The sequence below is a fragment of the Anguilla rostrata genome, chromosome 5 (assembly GCF_018555375.3).
Source record: "Anguilla rostrata isolate EN2019 chromosome 5, ASM1855537v3, whole genome shotgun sequence".
NCBI classification, from domain to species: domain Eukaryota; kingdom Metazoa; phylum Chordata; class Actinopteri; order Anguilliformes; family Anguillidae; genus Anguilla; species Anguilla rostrata.
In genome coordinates this window covers 35,035,730-35,058,024 of record NC_057937.1, presented here as the reverse complement: position 1 = coordinate 35,058,024, position 22,295 = coordinate 35,035,730, and the positions used below count along the sequence as shown (strand labels likewise).

General features: G+C 42.6%; 1 protein-coding gene across 1 annotated transcript; it reads left to right on the top strand.

Annotated features, from left to right (window-relative positions):
• The first annotated feature begins 947 nt into the window (after positions 1 to 947).
• On the top strand, positions 948 to 21,876 carry LOC135255134 (E3 ubiquitin-protein ligase znrf1-like). The gene is made up of 5 exons (XM_064335905.1): positions 948 to 2,031; positions 16,705 to 16,800; positions 18,061 to 18,166; positions 19,479 to 19,557; positions 20,570 to 21,876. The coding sequence occupies exons 1-4, from the start codon at positions 1,644 to 1,646 to the stop codon at positions 19,534 to 19,536; spliced, it is 648 nt and encodes a 215-aa protein (XP_064191975.1). The 5' UTR covers positions 948 to 1,643; the 3' UTR covers positions 19,537 to 19,557; positions 20,570 to 21,876.
• The last annotated feature ends 419 nt before the right edge of the window (positions 21,877 to 22,295 follow it).

Genomic DNA, 22,295 nt, shown 5'->3' with positions numbered 1-22,295 from the left:
TCAAGTTCACTTAATTTAAGGCCGCATTTTTCATCAGTCAGTGCATTACTTTTATATAAAGTCACTGCAAGTAATATAAATTTCCTGCAGATGACGTTATATGACGTTGGTCGTTATTAAACTACAGAGGCGACTTGTGGCTAGTATGGCCGTGTAAACATCTGAGGCTGGGAAGACCACTTCGACCACTATTGTAATATAAGTTCTGTCATTCGGTATTAGCCCAGCCGAGTTTTCAATGTGTTAAAAGGCCAGTCCTTCATTTCCAGCGGCGGTTGGTAAACTGAAAATTGGTGGGGCGGAAAACTTCCTTTTAAACTGGCTATTGGTCTCCACCTGTTGTCAGCCCTTTTCCAACCGCCGCTGCTACTTTCTTATCTTATCATAGACTCTGAAAAAACGACTACGTTAATGGCATGATTAAAACATTAAAATAAATAAAACATTTGGTCGCGTTTCTTGACACAGGCTGATCATAAGGTCACAAAAAAGTACCACCATATACCCATACTTGTTTCTCTGCACTGAACATTTCATTACAACATTACATATCTCCATATGAGATTTTAAGTATTGTACATAAAATGTATCTTTCATGTGACAACTTCCAATGAACCAACAGGTTACAAGTCGCCGTGTCTCCAATTAATCTATTTACTAGTTCCAAAGGCTTTGTATGAGCATATTATCATATTTACTGCGAATATTAAAGATAGGTAGAATTGATGTTTTCTAGTTCTGTCACCTTAAACATGTTTCATTCCTAATTACAACAATATTAGGTCACATATCTGTTCTGTAACTACGTGAACACTAGAAACAGAGGGAGACAGACGAACATCGCGCTCTGGAATGAAAATGCAGCACTTCAGTCAAAGATACATTTAAGCCTTATACTTTCTGCATAAATTGATTCGTTGTAAATATTGTTTTCCTCTTCCCACATCCTCACGATGGTAATCCGCGTATGCGCACTGAGCGCCTCTATTGTCTAGCGGCGGCAGGGCAAAAAAAACGAGCGCGGATATGGGAAAACAGGGGAGCGGCATACACTGACCCGAATCTGCGGCCACACGGAGAATACAGCGGGCACACAACGTCGACTGGATGACAGACAGATAAGCAGCAGCGACCGTTGCCATGTTGTGATCCTACAATTGCACTCCAGGGAAGAAAAACATATTAAGTGGAATATATTGCGGATGAGCGCGGCTCTTGGATCCATGGTTTCTCCGTGCGCTTGTCAACCTCTGTTGTGATTTGAGCAAGCTGTCTTGTCATTCGCTAAACGGGAAGAACGTGTTGCGTTTTCCTTATTTAGGCATCTAAGCAAGGGAACGGTGTCACTGTTTAATTCAACAACGTTTATTAATCTGTCCCAGGTTGTTACTTTGTGGGGGTGACTGGGTCATTCAGCTTGCTCATGTTCCGGTTAGGGAAATGCGCTGTTGCGTCTGTTAGGCACAGCTGGTTTAGTCAGACTTGACAACCCAGGTTTTTTTTAGCTGGCATTTGTCGCTGGCAGAAGCGGATCTTGGGCTTGTAGACTGCAGCAGAAAACGTATCGGGGGCCGATTTATCTGACGGCTCTCGATTGACCATAGAACCCCGATTCAGCGACCGCCCCCTTCCTCGAGTGCTGGATGGGGGGCAAGCAGAGCACAGCGGGGCGGCCCCGGGGAGCTTTTCCTGGCGTGTCAACGGATGATAGCGCAGTGCCTCCCACGGCCCATTTCGGGCACTACCGGTCGGGCGGCACTATGGGTCTACGGAGCCGCTCTGTCAGCTCCGTTGCTGGGATGGGCATAGATCACAGCGCTGCAGTGCCGTTTGGATTTTACAATGACCGAGGAACTGGGGACTCAGACAGAGCTGGCGGGGGTTCGGGGTCGAATGCTGCTCATGGAAACGGCTACCAAGAACCGGGCGGCGGTCACCCGACGGACGGCATGCTTTATCTAGGATCTCGGGGGTCACTGGCTGATACCTTGCCCCTGCACATAGCGCCCCGGTGGTTCAGCGCTCATAGCGGTAAGTGCAGCTTTCCGACTGCAAAAAACAGAACCACCTTCGGCACAGCACAAGATCATGACTTTAAATTGTACATGTGTTTAAAAACGGAATGCGAGCTTAGGCTATAGACTGAATTTTGTTGTCAACTCTAGACGGGCGAGACATAGGTGCAGACACTCGGAGCGTGAAGGTGTGCAGGTCTTCTTGAAGTTCATAAACAAGAACCATGAGTGATGATAAACTACACCCTCACTCATCATGCAGGGTTAACGGTATCATAGTGTACAGTCCTCGTGCCCTTTGAAGTGTGTTGTCTGGAAGAAGTCGTGAATCGAAGAAACTGTGTTGCCAAATCTGGCTGAGGCAATTAGCTGGTGATTAGTGAGCAATGGCGTCATTGTTATCCGTTGACCTCAGACCACAGCACAAGGCGTCTCATGGGACTGATTTTGGCTGGCCCAAGCCTAGTCTAGAAGCCCTTTTTAACACAGTGTGAAAGCGGGTAGCCTACAACTTATATTCAGCCTCCTATGGTCTAAAACCGATCTCCTCTCTTTAACTAGTGGACACTGCTGAGGCACAATATCCACGGAAGCACTCGTATAGAAACATAGTAATTTAGGTAGATTACTGACGGCAGATTACATTGAACATTTTTAGGCTGTAGAGTGGTATGAGTAAAGATGCAAAGATTGCAACTACCGAGGCACGATAATATTACAGTGTGTTTGTATACCAGCTTAGAAACTAATTTATAAGCTATATTTAAGCCCATGACAGTTTTAAAACAAACAAAACCCACAATGATAATTTATCGCCATCGGTCTCATGCTAGGAAGGAATATGTCCTATATGAGGGACCGATACGATGATGTAACATACAGTATGCGCTGGAGACATGAGACATTCGTTCAGTGTTTAATGTTAAGTGTGTTCAGCTAATTTGCTTGCCGTGTTGACATAGCATCATCTTCTAGTTGCTCCAAGTTATTAATGGAAAAGAAACAGCCACCTGGCCACAGGAATGTATAATAAGCGCACACCAGATTGGTCAGTATGGTAGACTGTTTGCTTTTGATAAGCTTACCAGGGTGTTAAGAAACAAACAAAAGCATTGATTTGGATGTTACCACAAGTCACTTTATTGTTAAGCTAATACAAGAAGTAAGGTAGATAACGTATTACATTACATTACATTACAGGCATTTGGCAGACGCTCTTATCCAGAGCGACGTACAACAAAGTGTATATCCATAACCAGGAACAAGTATGACGAAACCCCTAGAGAGAAGTACCGGTCCAAGTACAGGGAACAACCGCATAGTTCAACTTGGACCCTGGTGGTTAAACTGATTAACACTAACAACGAGAACGGCAACAACGCAATCTATGGAAAAATAAAAATAAATAAAAATACAAGTAGTCGTTAAGACTGGCGCATCAACTAAGTCACCTATTAAACAGCTGCCTAGTTACACCCCTAAGTTTAGTCATTTACAGGGGGGGGTATAAATTATTATTAGTATTATTATATTAGAAATCTTTTTTTCATAAATAAAGCCCTATGCTTCATAATCTGAGGATGTGTCTGGCCTCATGTTACTATTGGAATTGTGTTCCTTGATTAACATTAGTATGTGCAGGAAAAAAAACTCCATATATGCATTATATGGTGTTTTCATTTACTGTTACAATTAATATGCCCCTCTGTTACAATTTTACTGACTATAGGTTGTATGAATGTAACATCAGACTGTGTGTACTTTGGTTTAAATTGTATCTGGCTCGATTAATTTATGAACGTAACTGAAGCTGTTTGAAAATTTCATACTGCTAGGCTAAATATTTTCTGAGTAAATGAGCAAAATCCAACATCTGTTTCATTTATACCAACTCTCCCCTACATCCCTAGTTACAACATTTTCTTTGGCAATGTGATCTGTTGTATATGAAAACTGTTATTATGTTGTTCTTTGGTTATTGTGGAGGACTGCCAGGAGGTACAACATTGTGTAACAATTTTTGGCCTTTCTGTATTGGTAACTGATTACTCATGTTTAGAGGCCTCTCTTCCTTCAGTCAGTAACTAGTGAGAAACAGTTGTTCTTATTATTCCATGTTCCTAGGTTCTCATCTTACATTTGCTAGTGGATAAATTGTTATGTGGCCTAACTGAAGGGCTCTGATTGGGTGGGACAGTTGCAGCAGAGCTCTGATTGGGTGTGGACAGTTGCAGCAGCGCTCTGATTGGGTGGGACAGTTGCAGCAGAGCTCTGATTGGGTGTGGACAGTTGCAGCAGGGCTCTGATTGGGTGGGGACAGTTGCAGCAGAGCTCTGATTGGGTGTGGACAGTTGCAGCAGCGCTCTGATTGGGTGGGACAGTTACAGCAGAGCTCTAATTGGGTGGGACAGTTGCAGCAGGGCTCCTATTGGGTGGGGACAGTTGCAGCAGGGAAAACTGCCACAACTGCACCTGTCCCACCCAATCAGAGCGATTGGGTGGGACAGGTGCAGTTGTGGCAGTTTTCATTGTGTCCATGAAAAGTGACTGCCCCCTTGCGTACATGACTGAGAGATTCCTTTATGTCACAGTCCAGCTCAGACAAAACCAGAGTAGTTACAAGACTGCAACCTATGCCTCACACTCATTATTCTTGCATGTTCTTCCCTTATAGACAACCTGAAATGTTTCTTTCATATTACAAAATGACAACATCAGCTTTCATGACTAACCTCTAAAGTGTTTGAATTAAAGGTTAAATATGACATATGGATATCCACATTGCACATTGATGCCCTTTCACAACTCTGAAGTCAACATGGATATCATAATACTATCCACTCATCTGTAACACTTAGTGGAGGGTCAAAGTTGTTCAAAGTTAGAATTTTTATTGTGGACGGGGTATTCCATCTAACCATTTTCACATTGGGTGACAACTTCAAGCAGGAGTTCATTTTTTTTCAGTCAGTTAAAAACTGTTAGCCAATTATTTCAGTGACTGCCAATCATTTGATTATGTGTAAGCACTGACTGAAGATGACACTATAATTTCTAATTTCTTGAACTGAAAGGAAGAGTGCCACTTTTTGAATGTTCAACCATATTTATCATTCAAATATTTCAATTTTAGCTTTTTTCCTCTTCTGACATTGAGGAGGACATTGGATTTTATAATACTTCTTTCTTCAATTGGGGAAGCTCGTTTCAATCTGGTCATTGAAACTGCAGTGCCCCACCAACCATTTTGACGCCGGTTAGACATCTAATCGACATTGGTCATGGAGGTCAATATGATGTTGATTAGTGTGGCAGAAGTTTACGTTTTTTTGATGTTGGTAATTCTGTGAGTACAAAACACTGATTGATCGTAGGTAGAAAAGTGGTCACGTCATGCCTCAGTGTTGATAAGCCTTTAAGTCGTGACGCAGGTCTTCAAATTGTCTGGGGGGTGAAGTGCGTAGTTTCACTTGCGGTGGAGCTAATTTCTGTGTAATCATCGTGATACTACAGTGATGCAAATAGATGTTGCCATATTGCTATGTGTGAGTCAAACTATGGGTCACAACATCCATTTGAAAGTTTGCTGTGCTATGTATCTGAGTGACATGACAGAATTTCTTCTGAGTGGAATTCATCTAGATAAGGCAACAGAGCATGTTAAAACACAAACCAAGCGTGCATACACCCTCCAGTAATTATTATAGGTTAGTGTATTGCTACTGAATAGGTACAACAACTTACAGTGTACGGTATTACTAGTGAATGAATTGGTGACAGTCATTTGTAGACAGAGTCTCAACTTAAGTTAACTAACATTGCAGTAAGACTGCTCCTAAGAAAAGTCACTCTTGGGTGAAATATGAAGTCTTGTACCTGCAGTAAAATGTCATATGAAATAAGGCAATAAATTTAAATATGACTCACATACTGTAAGAAAAATTTCAGACAGGAAACGCAGTGCCATGTTCCCTTGTCTGGTTGTGTTCTGTAGGCAAGGGCAAACTAAATGACTTGAGGAAATGTAGTTATAGCTTTCACTGAGTACATAACGTACACCGCATTAAAAACAGAACACAGAAAGGAGTCCCAAGGTGATTTTTACCCTGCTGGTTCGTTTCAAGACTATAGAGGGGGAAAAAGATACACTCCATTAAAATGAGCAAAATCATATTTATATTATCATTCATAAGTAATATTCACAATCATCATCAAGAATTTTAAATTAAGCATGGATGCTTAATTTTAATTGAGCCTCCATAAATATTAAATATATAAATATTGCATTGCTTGCTTGGAAAATTATTATTGATGTTAATATAGTAATATTATATCATATACAATGCAAATTAATTTAAATGCTCCATGATATTTAAGCACATTTATAAAAACAATACAAATAATAATGTACTGCAAAACCACTTCAAATGAACATTCTCCAGTTTTCTGTGAAACGTTTCTGCTTTAAAAGTAAAGTCTCCAAATTAAAATACACCTTATTAGGAATGAAAAGCAGGGGATCGTTATGTATTTTTGTTATCTATAAATGGACCAAGTTTTGTAAACACAAGAGTAGCATTCACTGTGCAGTCTTTCCAAGGTTGTAAAATTTTATGCAGAATATGAATTTAAGTGGATTTAACTTCCTGTAATGTGTTTCTTTTGCATTATTGGATTATTATTGTTTGTGCAAGTAGTTTCAAATACATTATCGAAAAGGTACTTAAACTGTTGAACCGTGCAACTAAAGGTACCATTAATCTTTATATTCCAACTACTGCTATTTAAAGTTGGAGTTAATATTCTAATCTTGTCCTTTTTTTTTTTTTTAGAATTGTTTAGAATTCTTTTGATTTCTACAGTGGCTCTGAAGTTCAAAACAAATACAGAAAGAAGACAAAAATTAAAAACTAGCAACACACAAATGTACAAAAACAGGTGGTACTCAGATCAACACAATGCATTTCTGTAATTAAGCTTGTGCTGCATGTGCACCTCAGTGTCACGTGTTTCAGACTTTTGTATTTTCCTTTTGCGTTAGTGTTTTACACTACCACTGTACATTTCCTCGCTGTGACGGTCCTCAGTGAATCCAGCCCATGGAGACTCATCGGGGAAAGACTAGAATGTACTGCTTCTTGTTTTGCATTGTATTTTCTGCTGACGTCATTTCGAGAGTGATGCTAATGCTAGTTCAGCTGAGTGAAGGTCAGTGTGTAACTGCGAGCTGGGGTATAACTTCATCGGCAAATATAAATAAAAGGTAGGCTAACAGAAAAGTAAAGCAACAAGATATTCTTATGGTATATTAGCTTAATGTCGGTTTTGTTGCAAGGTAGTTAATGATGGTATTATCTACCTTACAAGATGTTCTTGTGTCAGCTTCAAAAACTGGTCATTGGTCGTTGGCCATTTTAATATGGGAAGTCCTTGTTTTTGCCCAGTCATTGTTTTTGTATGATCTCTACCTTGGGGAGAGAATGGAAAAGGAAAGGAAAGTCTGCAGGGACAGGTAGTTCCCTCTTGTCGCACCTGCCACAATTGATATGTAGGGCTTACCGTGTATTGGAATCAGTTCTACCACAGCTGTTGATGTGATCGACCTTCTTGTATACTGTACAGTCTATGTATAACTGGCACTGTGTGTAATGGGCCAGACTGTACCGAATATCTGCCTGATCATCAATGTTGGAGGCATGCAGATTACAGTAACTAGGGCAGGAAAGCTGGAAGTGCTTCTGGGACTTAGCCTTCCCCAGCTTGCGGCAGTTACATTGCCTGTTTCCTGGGTAGGCATGTCCTCCTATGCCAACAGCTTTCTATCGCAGATCTGCCATCACCGAGTCTGGACTCCATTATTGTGGGTCAGCATCTCTTACACTGACTAATGACTCGGCCAGGATGTCAGGGTAAGGGTCAGCTTCATTTTCAATCCAGTCAATTAAAAAAAATGTCCTGAAATTCATCTCATGAACTGAAAATTTGTCAAAGAACATTTGAGGGATTTTTTAGTACAAGAATTGAGTTTCTATTCATTTTGTGAATTGACTGAATTGACAGTGGAATCTACCCCTGACCCTGACCTGCAAAAGGTATTGTCACCCTTTATTTTTTGGCTGCAGTCCCAGTTTAATTTAAAATTAAATTCACCATTACTTTTCTCATTTACAAAAGATGATATAAACAGTGAACAGTTTTTTTTGAAATGTATATATCAAACAGGTTTGTTAAATTTCCCCAAAAATATAAAAAGTACTGTCTGTAGATGGTAGACTAATACAAACACACAGAGGACAATGGATTCTATACCCTGGTTTTTTATCCCCAGATAATAGATATCAGCTGTGATTTTGCTTGTATTACACGTGTTCTGAATGCCACCTGGGGAATGAAACTAAAATAGTTTTTACAGCAGAAATCAACAGAGTGGACAGTGTTTGAAAAGTCCAGCGGCGCAAAGACCTGTGGGTGTATAATAGAATTTTTGTCAAACTAGATGACCTTTATAGGCGTGTATTTTGCACATTTTTTTATTGACATGCCGTTCTTTCTTCACATCTTTTTGATCACGGCGTGAGGACAGCCTGTTCTCCCTCGAGGGACTTGCCCGTATCGACCGGTCTCAGTGGCTGGGCTCTGTGCTCACAGCGTCTATGCCTTGCGCGTGCTTCTTTAAACAGATACTGGGGCCAAATAATCAGCCCCGGACGGTGTACTTTCTGATAGCATTTGACTGTTTTTGTGACGTTCACTCCTGGCAGTTAAGCTTCTGCAGCACGATTCCCAGGGCCTGCAAGTGGCAGATCTTTGTTCAGAGATCTTGGAATATACTGATATCATGTGTGTAAAGGTATATATCGTTGAAAGTATTTTTTCAGTCATTTTCTGCTGAACTTCAACCTCTCCTTTAAACTCGGTACATTCCTCTCTGTAAACACACAGCATTCTCAGTCTTTGTCAGGGATAATGGTTTCTTTAGAGTATGATGTCATTCAAAGCACAGCTCTGCACGGCACCGAGGTTTCGTGCGGTAGCACTATGTAAATGTTTTCAAATTAAAGATTATTTACAGATTTAGGATCCCCGTTCTTCAGGCTGGCTGGATGCTGGTGAGCATAGGCACTGAATATTCCAACTTTACATTTCAGAGTTTTCATGCTCCACATTAAGATCTCCGGTCTAGTGATGAATGAAATAAACCACAAAGATGATTTAACCGAATTCTGCGATGGAAATCATCCCTTATTGTAAATCGTGATCATTTTTTATGATTACTTTTTGCATAAGAGCATCATATGTGTCATATTCAGTGTGTTGTCTATTTAGTTATTCCTTCTTGGCCCTTATTTGATGTTGGGGGCGACATAGCTCAGGAGGTAAGAGCGGTTGTCTGGCAGTCGGAGGGTTGCCGGTTCAATCCCCCGCCCTGAGCATGTCGAAGTGTCCCTGAGCAAAACACCTAATCCTTAATTGCTCTGGTGAATGCAAGGCATCAATTGTAAAGCGCTTTGGATAAAAGCGCTATATAAATGCAGTCCATTTACCATTTACCATTATTTTTGAAGCAAATGAAACCTGTTGGATTTAATTTAGCCCAGGGCCAGCTGGGCTCTGTGGAGGTTCAGAATAGCAGACTGTGATTGGATTTGTGTGTTTGGGGCAGGGCGTGCTTGGCTTGGTGGATGACTGGCAACCCAAGGTTCTCTCTGTGGGGCATTTCACAAAAAAACGATGACTTCTTCCTCATTTTGGTGCTCGGAGTCACAGAGGTGTTCCCGCTGGGTGAGATGTGGGATGAGGTGTGTGTTTAACAACTGAGAACAGACCATGGTGAGCTGGCCATGGATGGTGTTGATGGTGCGAGTGTGGAAGCAGGGTGGAGAGGATGGTTTTTGAGGTTCGTTCCACTATCAGTGATGGTAGGGCTGCCTAAGGTGACAGTTCATATCTGGAAAGTGGGCTATGGGGGGTGGGGGTGAGGCAGATGAAGTGGGAATGGTCTGTGATGGAGGGAGTGGGAGTGGGCTGTAGGGGGCGGGGACAGTGGGAGTGGTCTGTGATGTTTCTTGCTGTATGCTGGGCTCTCTCTCTCAGTCCAGTTAACTCCTCCTCCAGCTGTTTAAATGAAGCCCTGTGCTCACTTGTGTGAAACATTGTGCCAGACATCTCCTTGTTGATTCTTTCTCTGTCTCTCTCTCCCTCCCCACCTTGTCAATAAACAGAGAGAGAGAGACCATGAGAGCAAGATGAGAGGAAGGATAAGAGATAAGACACGACAGTGTTCCCGCCACCTTCCACGGTGATTGACAGCTGTCTGACTTTCCAGAAAAAAGTGCAGAGCCCTTGATGGCAGCTCCCACCGTGCCCCTCTTTATCTGGGTTGTTTGTGTTCCAGGGCACAGATTGAGCGAGTCTGACTGCAGAGCTCTCTGTGATTTAGTAGAGCCGACTGTTTAATCTCTGTGAGCGAGGAGGCAGTGAGCCGAGAGAACATCATACCGCTCACTTTCCCACAGTTTCCCAAGGCCCCCCACTGTACCATACTGCGTCCCAGTGCACATTACTCCTCAGAACAGGAAGCTAGGCCCCAGCACGGTAGACTGTCATACTCGACTAGAACTGACTACAGTGTACCGCACTACGCTCCCTGCCTTTGCCAAGGAATGTACCTGGCTCACAAATGCAGCACTAGCTTGCACTTCTGGGGAACATATAGTTGCTGTTATGAAAGCTCTATCCTCTCTTTCTTGTTCCGTTGTTTCCATGGGAATGGCTGCTCTTTCCCGTAAAGATTGGCGTGATGTCATTGAGACACTTGCCTTGAGCTCCTTCCAAGAAGTGGAACAACCAGAACTCGGCTCAGCGTTCTCGTGTAGTCTCCAAAGGAAAGGGCAGGTACAGACTCACACACACAGGCAGGCTCGCACACACTCACACACACACACACACACACGGAGTCAGATCAGAGCTAATGCTGCTGTTAGCAGTCTAATTGAAAATGGAGACAGTAAGCAGGAATGTCATTGACTTGTCAACCTGGAATGGCTGGATTTAAATTCATTGCCTTGGTTATGCGGGCACTCTGACAGGCCAAGAGAGAGGGCAGGGCTGCTGTCTCGTGTTATTTCTTTATGTGGCAGACGCTCCTATCCAGAGCACGCTAATGGAAACAGCCAATACAGTAAGTGCAGAAAGAAGCAAAAGACTATTGCTTATTGTAGCATCGTAGCATGCTACAATTACTAAACCCATATATCAGCGACAACATCTACGATACGTGCTAGACTCTAACTAAATGCTACAGTGAGGGAGTGTCACTTAGTACACTGGAAAAGTAAGTTGGCTGGAAACTCTGCTGGAACAGTGAGTGCAGGAGGGAGGTTATGAAAATGAGGTCCTTCAGGCGAAAAGAGGCGGCACATGTCAGACGAAAGATTTGCATTCTGGCGAGATTGTAAGTTGCATTGGGTTTCATGTTGTGAGCCTTGAAAATAAAGACCATTTGCTTCGATGGAGGATCTCGGAAAAAGTGGAGGGGTTTAGCAAAGCATATCAATGCTACAGCACTAGTTCTCTGTAGAAACTCTGCTGTAGGGTCTCTGCGCTGCAGTGCTGATCTGTTCTTTAGTTTGGTCCTGAATGCTGTTTGTGGAGCAGCCTATTCATGCGTGTAGCCAGGGTGTGGTTTACAAACTACAAACTAATCTAATGGATGAAAGCTAGGAGAACTAGTAACAGAAATGTGTTAAAAGAATTAACAAAAACATATGTATGGTTGTGTGTACTGAGGCCCACAAATCCATACATTCATTAGTGTGAAAACTGGGGGTCAATCACAAGTCAAGTATGGTTCTACCAAAAATATTTTTCAAATTATGTTTAAAGTTTTGAAAGGCTTCAATGGCCATACTACAGAATGCAATTTTTCACTAATTTCTTAGCAGGGTTTAAACCTGCTAAGTGTCCTAATTTATATCGACATGCAAATGAGTATATTGTAGCACGTAAAATTTCTCAATTTAGCTAAACTGGTGTTTGAAACTGATAGATAATGTGCACCTAGATCACAGTACAGTATAGTAATAATATTACAGTTAAATTACGGTAAAGAATAGCGCTTCACAGGTCTGCTAGTTCTTGTCAGCTCTAGAAACATTGAAGAGCAGGTTCATTTGGGGTTTTTTGGTGCAAAATTGATAAAAGCAAATTATATTCAAAAAAATTTCCATAGTAGTTCCCAACATAATAATAATATTGGACAAACTGGTTTATGGGGCTGTATTGTGTTTTTTATTATATTGTCCAAACCTAATATCAGATTATTCTGCCACACTTCAGAAAATCCACTTATTCTGTTTCATGGAAGGCTGAGAAACAGGCCCTTCCATTCTGAACTGTGCGTGTGCGAGCTGTTTGTCTGCTTTAAATTGTGTATTATATGCCTTGGGGAATTGGGGCAGACTACAGCTGTGATGAATAATGTATAGAACACAGACGGGAGAACCAGTAGTCTTCCCGAAGGAAGTGTGTCGGTCATATGAAGGAGCTCACTGAGACCCATTCAGCTGGAGAACTACAACAAAATGAAAATATTCGACATCCTATGCAGAACACCACATATCTTGCCTTTGACGACACCATAGTGGAGGAAGTGTTTGATGCTTGGTGTGTATTCTGTGTGTTGGCTAGTAGGCTATGTGGTCAGTGTGCACAGTTGGTCAGTGTGTAGCTGTGTGTGGTCGAGAGCAGTCTTCTTGGTTGGTGAGCAGCTTTGACAGGACTTAATGGAAAACTTCTGCAGTGCAATGTTATTGTGTGATTCAGTGTTATTAGGTGAGGCAATGTTCGATGCACTGTGGGTAATGGAGTGTGGATGATGTGTTAGTGAGGCGGTGTCGCTTTTGCATTGTAGGCAATGCAGTGTGGACACTTTTGTGTGGGTGATAGAGCTGTGTGTACAGAATTATGGGTAATATAGTTAAAGTAGAAGTCTGTTGTTGGAAATAATAAATAATAAAATATAAACAATAGGGAAAGGATATCCAGTAATACCATATTCCATAGTATATAAAGCAACTTCTGTGTTATTTTTCAATTCTATCCAAACCGTGCACAATTTTAGAGTGCATGTAAGCATGGCTGCTGTTTACAAACATGACAACAGCCCAAGCAATGTTCTGAGATCAAGATGGTAGCCTAAGATTTAGCTTCCCAAAAATGCAATAGCAGTATGTGGCAGGCAGCACATTGGCATTATGTCACATTATGAAAGAATGCCTACATTTTAAATATGGCATAATTAGCTGACTTTGGTAAAGGCAAAGGAAGGCGTCATTTCAAATCATAACGCAGATTTCCATGTTTATCATGCTGCTTTCTGCACAACACCAAAATAAATGTATAGTTTGTCAATAAAGCAAATAAAGCAAGTTTATGAGTTTCATTGTTTGTTCCTTTGACACTTAGGGTGTTCCCATAGTAAGTCCTTGACCTTTTATCCTGCATCATTCACTGATACACAGTTTGAAATAAAAATATAACCACGTAATTGTCATTTTTTGTACAATAAGCATTCATATCTATGTGAATAATTTGATATGCATAGGGCCACTGACACACCCCTTGCCATGCTAGAAGGTGTTTCAGTAGAAACCATGCTAAACAGCAGCTGCAATATGCAATTTACTTCAATTGAGAAATAACAATAAGTAGTTAACTGAGAAGTTTATGTAGCTGGCGATCTATATGGAGAGATTTTGGTCAGGATTAAATGGATGGAACTAAAAAGAAACAAGCCTTTTGATTGCATTCAACTATTTAGATGGTGCGCTGTTTGAAAGGTGCACGGCATTTGGGAAAAAAAACTGTTTTATGTGTGGTGTCTGGTGTGGTCTGCCAGACAGAAAGGATGGGTGACCGGGGACTCTCATCATTTTAAGGGCCCTGTTGTGGCACACGCATTGCCTACTGATGACAGATCTGCACCAGCTATCCTCCGAGCCGTCCCTACAATCTTCCAAATTGCCTTAAGGTCCCCCTTTGCCAAATTACTGTACCCATAGGATGATGCATCTAGTTAATAAACTCTGTTGTGCGTCACAAGCATCTCGCAGCTCCTACCAAATCTTTTTAGGCACCATAGAAACCGAAGGCTTCTGTGTCTTCATTACAGTGGCCTCGGTGCTATGTGAGCACCTAAAATTGGTTGAAATATAAACACTCCCAAATTTGAAAGGGTACTACCTCACCAGCTACACGATCGATGCTAACAGGATGGCGGCTGGCTCCATGCCTTGTAAAGCTTACAGTCATTTCTTTGGTCTTGCTGACATTAAAAGTAAGATTATCAGCACTCCACCCCATCAAGCCACTCACGCCTTTCCGATACTCAGTCTCTTCATCATGCCGTAAGCTTATTAAACCAGTCACGCTGGTACCATCTGAAAATTTAATAATATGGCTGTTGGTATATTTAGCTTCACAGTCATGGGTAAAAAGAGAGTTTAAAAGTGGACTAAGCACGAAGCCATGGGCAGCACTGCTGTTTAGAACCAAAGAAGAAGAAGCAATGTTTCCAGTTTTAACCACTTGTGTCCTATTTGTTAAAAAGTCTAAAATCAATTTGCCAGTGTTAACATACCAGTAGGGTTGTTGGTATATTTAGCTTCACGGTCATGGGTAAAGAAAGAGTATGAAATCGGACAAAGCACAAAACTGTGGGGCACCCTGGTATTAAGAACCAAAGAAGAAGAAAAGCTTCCAATTTTCGCTACGTGTCCTATTTGTTGAACTGCCTCTGGGCAGCATTTGAAACACTTCCTTAGATGTCGTTGGCAGCGGTAGGACAGTAGTCCCTTTAAAATGTGTGGGAGCACGTCTTGTGATATATTAAAAATGTCGGTTGAGCCAGGTTGTAGTTGATCTGAGGGAACCCTGTGGACGTTGCATGGGACTCCGTCCAGGCCGGCTGCTTTACAAGCTTTCAGACTGAAAGATGTTTCTCACATCGGCCTGGGGGACCTCAGGCACAGTGTCCTCGCAATGTCTCTGATGTCCTCACAATGTCTCTGATGTCCTCGCAGTGTCTCTGATGTGCTTCACACTGTTCTCCGTCCACTGCCGACTCACCGCTGCTTCTTGCTGGTTCAGTCTGCTGAGCCAGAGCATCGTGGTATGTTGTTTGATATCAGAATGTTTGATATCAAACCTGTGCATCGCACAGTCTCTCTGGGTTCAGTTCCAGGGCCATGGAGTCAAACCCTCTCGCGTGACACACGTCCATGCAAAGCTCTCTCACCTTCTCTCCACACCCACCCCTGTTTTGCCCTCGCTCTTCCCTCCCTCTCTCCCTCTCTGTCTCCCTGAGGAACAGCTGGAAATAGCAGTCATGGGAGAACTGGGTCAGGCACTGTGGTGGTGGTGGTGGAGGGGGGATTGCTGTGTTCAGTCTTTCCCTCACTCTCTTTTCTCTCTGATTCTCTCTCCCTCACTGTTTGTCACTCGCCTTTCTTTCCTTCTCCGTCTTTCTCTCTTCCTCTCTCCCCCTCTCCTCTTAAAGGTGGTCATTTTAATTTAATTTGAATAGTAGCAAATAAAGCTAATGTTTTGGATGTAAGGGAACTGAGCTTTGAGGAATTAGGCTAAATGTTTCTCTGTGGTCATGCCCTGTTTCACAAGACTGGCTGTGACTTTGCCCCAAGCTTGATGATCCCGGTTTGTGCTGTGCGACTGTGTCATAGTGCGTACTGTATCAAAAGTCATGTCTAACAGAGTTCAGTGAAGCCAGTAGGCTTAATATGTGTCCAGTTCTAGATATTATTTAACGCTTAACATTTAAACGGTTAAATTATGGTTTAAAATTTTGTATCCATTAAGTAACAATGCTAAAAGGGGTGAAGGAAGCTCTAAAATAAAGAAATCAGGTCAATGACAGTGCAGAGTACCTGATCAGCCTTGTGCCGTGTAGCCAGTGACTTCTTCAGACATAAAGTATAAAGGAAATAACTGATTGTTAATGAATAGTGGACTGCACCTTGTGGAGGACACTTTCAGCCTAAAACAGTTCATCCAGTTCTCACTTGATCACAACATCCCATATTGGAATTACTTTCTGTTATGAAATGTACCTGTCCCATAAACATGCATTGCAGACATTATAGACATGTTCTGATCTGTCTTTGTTCTCATAATTTGCAAACTAATTTTCTGCAGGCAGTTTGTCAGCCAGCTAAGCCTGCCCACATCCTCCACACCTACTATACCACACAGTCGTCTGGATTCAAACAACAGGTGGCCTTTGACTGCCAATAAAGTGCTAGTTTTCTCTCCACCAGCGCAGATTTGCAAGTCTAGAAGTCACCAAAATGAACTTGCCAATCAAAAATGATGGTTGTAGTTGGGGACTGTGGTACAGTAGAGGTTTAGTTGGAGATGCTTTTGCTGCTGAAGGTGTGACTGATGCTTGTGTTACTGTGGAGGGTGTAGTTAAGGAAATGTGATACAGCAGAAGGTATAGACAGTACAATCGATATACCAGTCTTTGAAATTCAATGAATAGACTCCTTACACACCTGCCTTAGCATTCAGAAAAAAACTTACATACATGCAAGTATACTCTCTTCTCTGTTCTCTTTCTCACACATACAGAAAATCCACTGGTGGTTAGGCAGCCTCTCTCCTCTCATTGCAGGGTTTAAGTGTCCTCTCTGTTCCAAATCCGTGGCGTCCAATGAGATGGAGGTTCACTTCATCATGTGTCTGAGCAAGCCCCGCCTCTCCTACAATGGTGAGCATCCAAACATGTGTCTGTGTTCACTTTGATCTTCATTCCACGCCAAATAAGGTATGCACAGTTGAGAGCACTTCCATCAGGAGGAAATGCTTGTGTTTGGTTCAATATTTTCTGCTTCCCAGGGTATCATCCCTGGTGACTGTGCTTAGAGTGCTGTTTCTAAAGCTGGGATTTCGAACTCCGGTCCTGGAGGACAAATGCTCCCATGGCTTTCTTTCAGTCAACAGCTAATTTAGGCCTTGGAAACAAGGTGTGGACTCCTTGTTTTTCCCGTCAGTGACAAATTAAGCTCTTGAGTACCGAAACGCACCACAAGTTTGTTTGCGCATTTGAGATCACCGTTCCAAGGTGACCGCTCTCTGCTTTTGTGTTGTTGTGTAAAACTCATGTTCTGTTGCTGAGTTGAATATCTGTGCCACGTCTTATCACTGATTTTTATTTATTTGTTTATTTTTGCTGTGTTTAGTTGTACTGCTCTATAGCAGGGGTCTCAAACTCCTGTCCTGGAGGACCGTAGTTACTGCTGGTTTTGTGGCTTGCTTTTAATCAGCAGCCAAATTAGGTTCCTGGACTCCTTAACCAATCAGTGACTTAAATTAAGCACTTAAGTGCAGGAGCACATTCAAAACCAGCAGACACAGAGGCCCTGCAGGATATGGGGCGACATAGCTCAGGAGGTAAGACCGATTGTCTGGCAGTCGGAGGGTTGCCGGTTCAAACCCCACCCTGGGCGTGTCGAAGTGTCCTTGAGCAAGACACCTAACCCCTAACCCCTAACTGCTCTGGCGAATGAGAGGCATCAATTGTAAAGCGCTTTGGATAAAAGCGCTATATAAATGCAGTCCATTTACCATTTACCATTTGAGGTTGAGATCCCTGCTCTGTAGTGTTGTACTAATACGCTCTCTTTTGCATTATGTTGAGTCGTTTTGTACTTCTTACTTTAATGGCATCAGTTTTAAAACGAGCAAATCACAAAAGCATTGCATTGTAAGTGCACAGTGCCCTGGATGCTGAGCACTGCAGAAGACCCCAGGGACGGTTCTGCTCAGTACAGCTCCGTCTGCTTTTAGTCACATTGACCGTGTCACAACGCAGAAAATGCACCGCGGAAACCGCTGAGTGAAAACCCTGATGCGCGCTTACGCTGTGTTGACGTGGCGCACTGTGTCGCTGTGTGTAGTGGCGCTCGCGTTCCCGCGCCGCGTCGCGCCGCGCGCCGTCCTGCTCAAGCTCTCTCGCTGGTTCCCGTAGACGACGTGCTGGCGAGGGACGCCGGCGAGTGCGTGATCTGTCTGGAGGACCTGCAGCAGGGAGACACCATCGCCAGACTGCCCTGCCTCTGCATCTACCACAAAAGGCAAGAGAGCGGCCGCCTCTCCCGCCAGCCCTGGAACCCGGGCTCCGGCCCTGGATGCTTCCCTTTCACGCAGTCTACCTTTGTGTGCGGCCACATGCAGTATATCTGTAAGAGAGAGACTTAGCTAGGTGACTTAGCTGCTGGGTGGCTCATTCGGCATCAGGCTGTGGTGCATGGATGAGCTCCATGGTCTTGGATCGAATCCGGACTGTGCCAGTGCCAACTGTGGCCAGTGGCTCCATTGGTGACATGTAATCTTTGTACTGGGTAATGGAGGGTTCCATTGGATAGAATCTGTGTTTCCTCATTATCTTGTGACACCTGCTGCTTGGTCAGGTGCCTGCAGACTACATGTGTTAATGCCAACTATGAAAGGTCTTCCTCTGACTCCTTACTATGCAAGCTTAACTGTAGTCTGCGGTGTGAAAAGAAGCAGCGGGGGACACCATGTGTTTCGGAGGTGAACTATGGATGTGAACGCTGTCCTGAATTGGTTGAGGGGTTAACACATGAACACAGATAACTCTACCGTCCAAATTTATAAAAATAATATGTTACGTTTAGTTGATATGTAATCTGTACATGCTGTAGGAATAGCAGCTATTTTTCAGAGAATGAGACCAGCTGTTCTTGATTAATTCAGGACTGTGGATCCACCAGAATTTACTGCTTCTTCTTTTGCTCTGGATTGATTGGTTTTTCTAATGTTTTAATTTGTTTCTTTTTTCCCCAGTGCACTTGAGCTATATAGTGAACTAATAAATCTCACTCTGACTGAATAAATGTACAGGAAGAGCAAAGCTGGAGTAAGATGTGTAGTACGTGACCTAGGGATGTGATCTGTTTTAACTGGTTAACTGATGAATGGTCATGTAAAACAATAGGAATATTATTTAATAGTACACTCTGTGCTAAAATGTGGGGAATTTAAGTGCACGATACTTGAAATGGGACCAAATGTCTTTACAAAATGTTTTGCCAGCAGTGAAAAAAAAGAAGTCCCCCTTAATTGTCTGGTTTAATTAAGGAATAAAAATTATATTTTTATATTATGCATAACTAGACCAGACAGTTATTTCTAGAATGTCTTATTGAGTATTGCTAAGTTCATAATAGACCTAATAGCCTAGATTAGGATTCCATCATATGTCTTCTGTGAGGCACGGTTATATTCTTCAAAATGGCAGTCATGTGCCATAGTGACTTTGCATGTGGACCAGAATTAATGTTCTCTAAAGGTGGAGTAAGGTATACGTGTGAATATGTTGTATAATGCGTGTTCCAGAGGAGTAAAGTGTTTTTGTTTCTGCAGCTGTATAGACTCCTGGTTTGAGATCAATCGATCCTGTCCTGAACACCCCTCTGACTGAACCATGGATAGCTCTCTGCAGGCATGTACACACTCACGCACACGCACACATGCAGAGAAACACGCGCACACGCACATACAGAGAAACATGCGCACATTAGGGCTGGGCAATATGGACAAAATCAAATATCACAATATTTTTGACCAAATACCTCGAGAGGTACCTCGACAGCTAGAACAGTCAGGTAAGTTCAGAAAATTACTTCACTTTACTGTAATGCTGCCTTTAAAACCAGGAAAAGACAACACTTATGCCATGTCACGATATTACGATATACAAACTCCCAGACAATATGTAGTCTCATATCACGATATCGATATAATATCGATGTATTGCCCAGCCCTAGCGCACATGTACACACACATACAGAGAAATGTGCACACATGCACACACAGAGAAACGCACATGCACACACACATACAGAGAAATATGCGCACAGGCACACACAGAGAAACGCACATGCACACACACATACAGAGAAATGTGCGCACATGCACACACAGAGAAACGCACATGCACACACACATACAGAGAAATGTGCGCACATGCACACACACATACAGAGAAATGTGCGCACATACACACACAGAGAAACGCACATGCACACATACAGAGAGCCCTACGTGCACACACACACACACGCATACAGAAACACACACACAAACACACAGACACACAGATACACAAACACATATACAAAATCACGCGCACACAGGAGCACCCACGTGCAGGCACACACAAACTCGCGCACACACATTCACTTGTACATACACATACATGCATGCACATGTATCTTCCATATTTTTTATTTTATCTTCTATATTTCTATCAGCTAGTGAGATGTTTGAAATGGTGGCAATATTCTGCTGACTGGAACCCAGCCACACAATGATGTGCTGTCCTGTGGAGCTGCTAGCGGCAATGGAATGATCAGGAATAAACTTACGGACTGCTACAGTGATGCTACAGTGTACTGCAATATGTCTGACCCTTACATTTCCCTCTCTCTTCCTTTCTCTTCCCCTTCTATCAGGGCACTTAATGGACCTATCTTGGACATCCAGACACTGAAATAACCAAAAATTGTCCAACAAACCAATTAACCGATCAATCAATAAAAACAGATACAGAGCAAAATGAACCAAATGAATTAGCATCAAAACACACTGACACCTCAGCAGGATCCAGGGCAACCCCTCCCAACCTGTTCCAGACTGCTTTCTGCTGATTCCCCATCCCCGCCCTCCTGCTCTCTCCAGAACCTAGACTTTACCCCCCATGGTCCACCCCCTCCCTGCACCGAGAGCCATCATACAGAGGAAGAGGATGAAGCGGTGGGACTGCAGGAGCCTTCGCGGTCGGCTGAGAGTTGGCAGCAGGTTCCATTTCCTGTCTGAAGCTGCGACTTCCTGATCATGGAAGCACGTCACATAAGATGGAGTTATTTGTATATAGATTGGGGGTAGGGGTTGAAGTGGTGGTCCATGCTTGTGCGTGTGTGTGTGTGTGTGTGTCTGTGTGTGTGTGTGTGTGTGTGTGCGTGTCTAAATGGGCCTGTGCTGGGAGGGACGGGGAGATCTCTCATTTTCTCTGACTACGTGAATATTAAACGCATGCAATGCTGTGAAGCAATTAGAGGTCAAAGGTCAGAAGTCAGTCTGGGGGCACTGCTGTCTGGTGGTCTGTTTTTGAAATGTTTACAGATATGTTTTGTCCTTTCCCTGTATGTGTGTGTATGTGTGTATGTATGTATGTATGTGTGCGTACGTTTGTGTATTTTTGAGTATTTCTTTTTTTTTGCGCTGATGTTTACAATTCATTGAAATTAAAAGCAAATTGACAAGCACTATTTTCTCTCTCGCCTTCCATGTCCTTCTGGGTAATTCTGTAATTAAATGTGAGATACGACTCTACTCTCTGTGCTTATAACGTGTACGTATGAATCTGAGGGAGCTTGAGAGCTGTCTGTATGTGTAGGTGTTGTTCAGGATGGCATAATTGTTCATTTGAAGTGAGTGTCAGGGCCTTCAGGGTGAAATAGCCCACAGTCAGCATTCATTGCAAATGAAGGCACTTGACTCATCAAAGTGGGAAATGGTCTGAAAATGATCAATTCAATAAATTATCCAGAACCACCTGCTCTCTTGCATAGCCTACCTACAGCTAGGGAGACCCTGTCTTCACTTTTTACTTTAACGTCATTTTAATATCTGCTGTATTTTTATTTTTTTCTCAAAAGTGAATAGACACCTATGGGTGGGCCAAGCCATGATATATTATGTGAAATCTGTGGGTGGAACATTAATAATATTGCATTAGAATAAACAAATTGAAACATTGTGTTATGCTACTCATTCTTACAGATTACAATGGATGGTGGAAATGTAAAATAGCTACATATAGATAACAGAATGCGTTCAATACATATTCTTCCATTTATGTATCACAGACCAACAACTAACTCCATTTAAACCTTGTGTCGAAAATTTGTGTTCTTACCGTGAATTGGCCACTTGGGTGCGCAGTTTTAAATGGAAGTTAAGCACAACTAGCCAGACAAGATTGGCTGCTGAAACCGAGGTGAGCAAACAAGCTTATCTGTTCAGTTTAACTGTCAAAAGGCACAGCTGAATGAAAATAACAAGAATGCATATTCCTACAAGCATCTCCGACACAGTCCCCTCCTCTCTGCCTAACAAATGAGGCCCCCAAGCAGTGAGTGAATCATCTTGCCTAACCTGTTTCCACCCTGATATTTT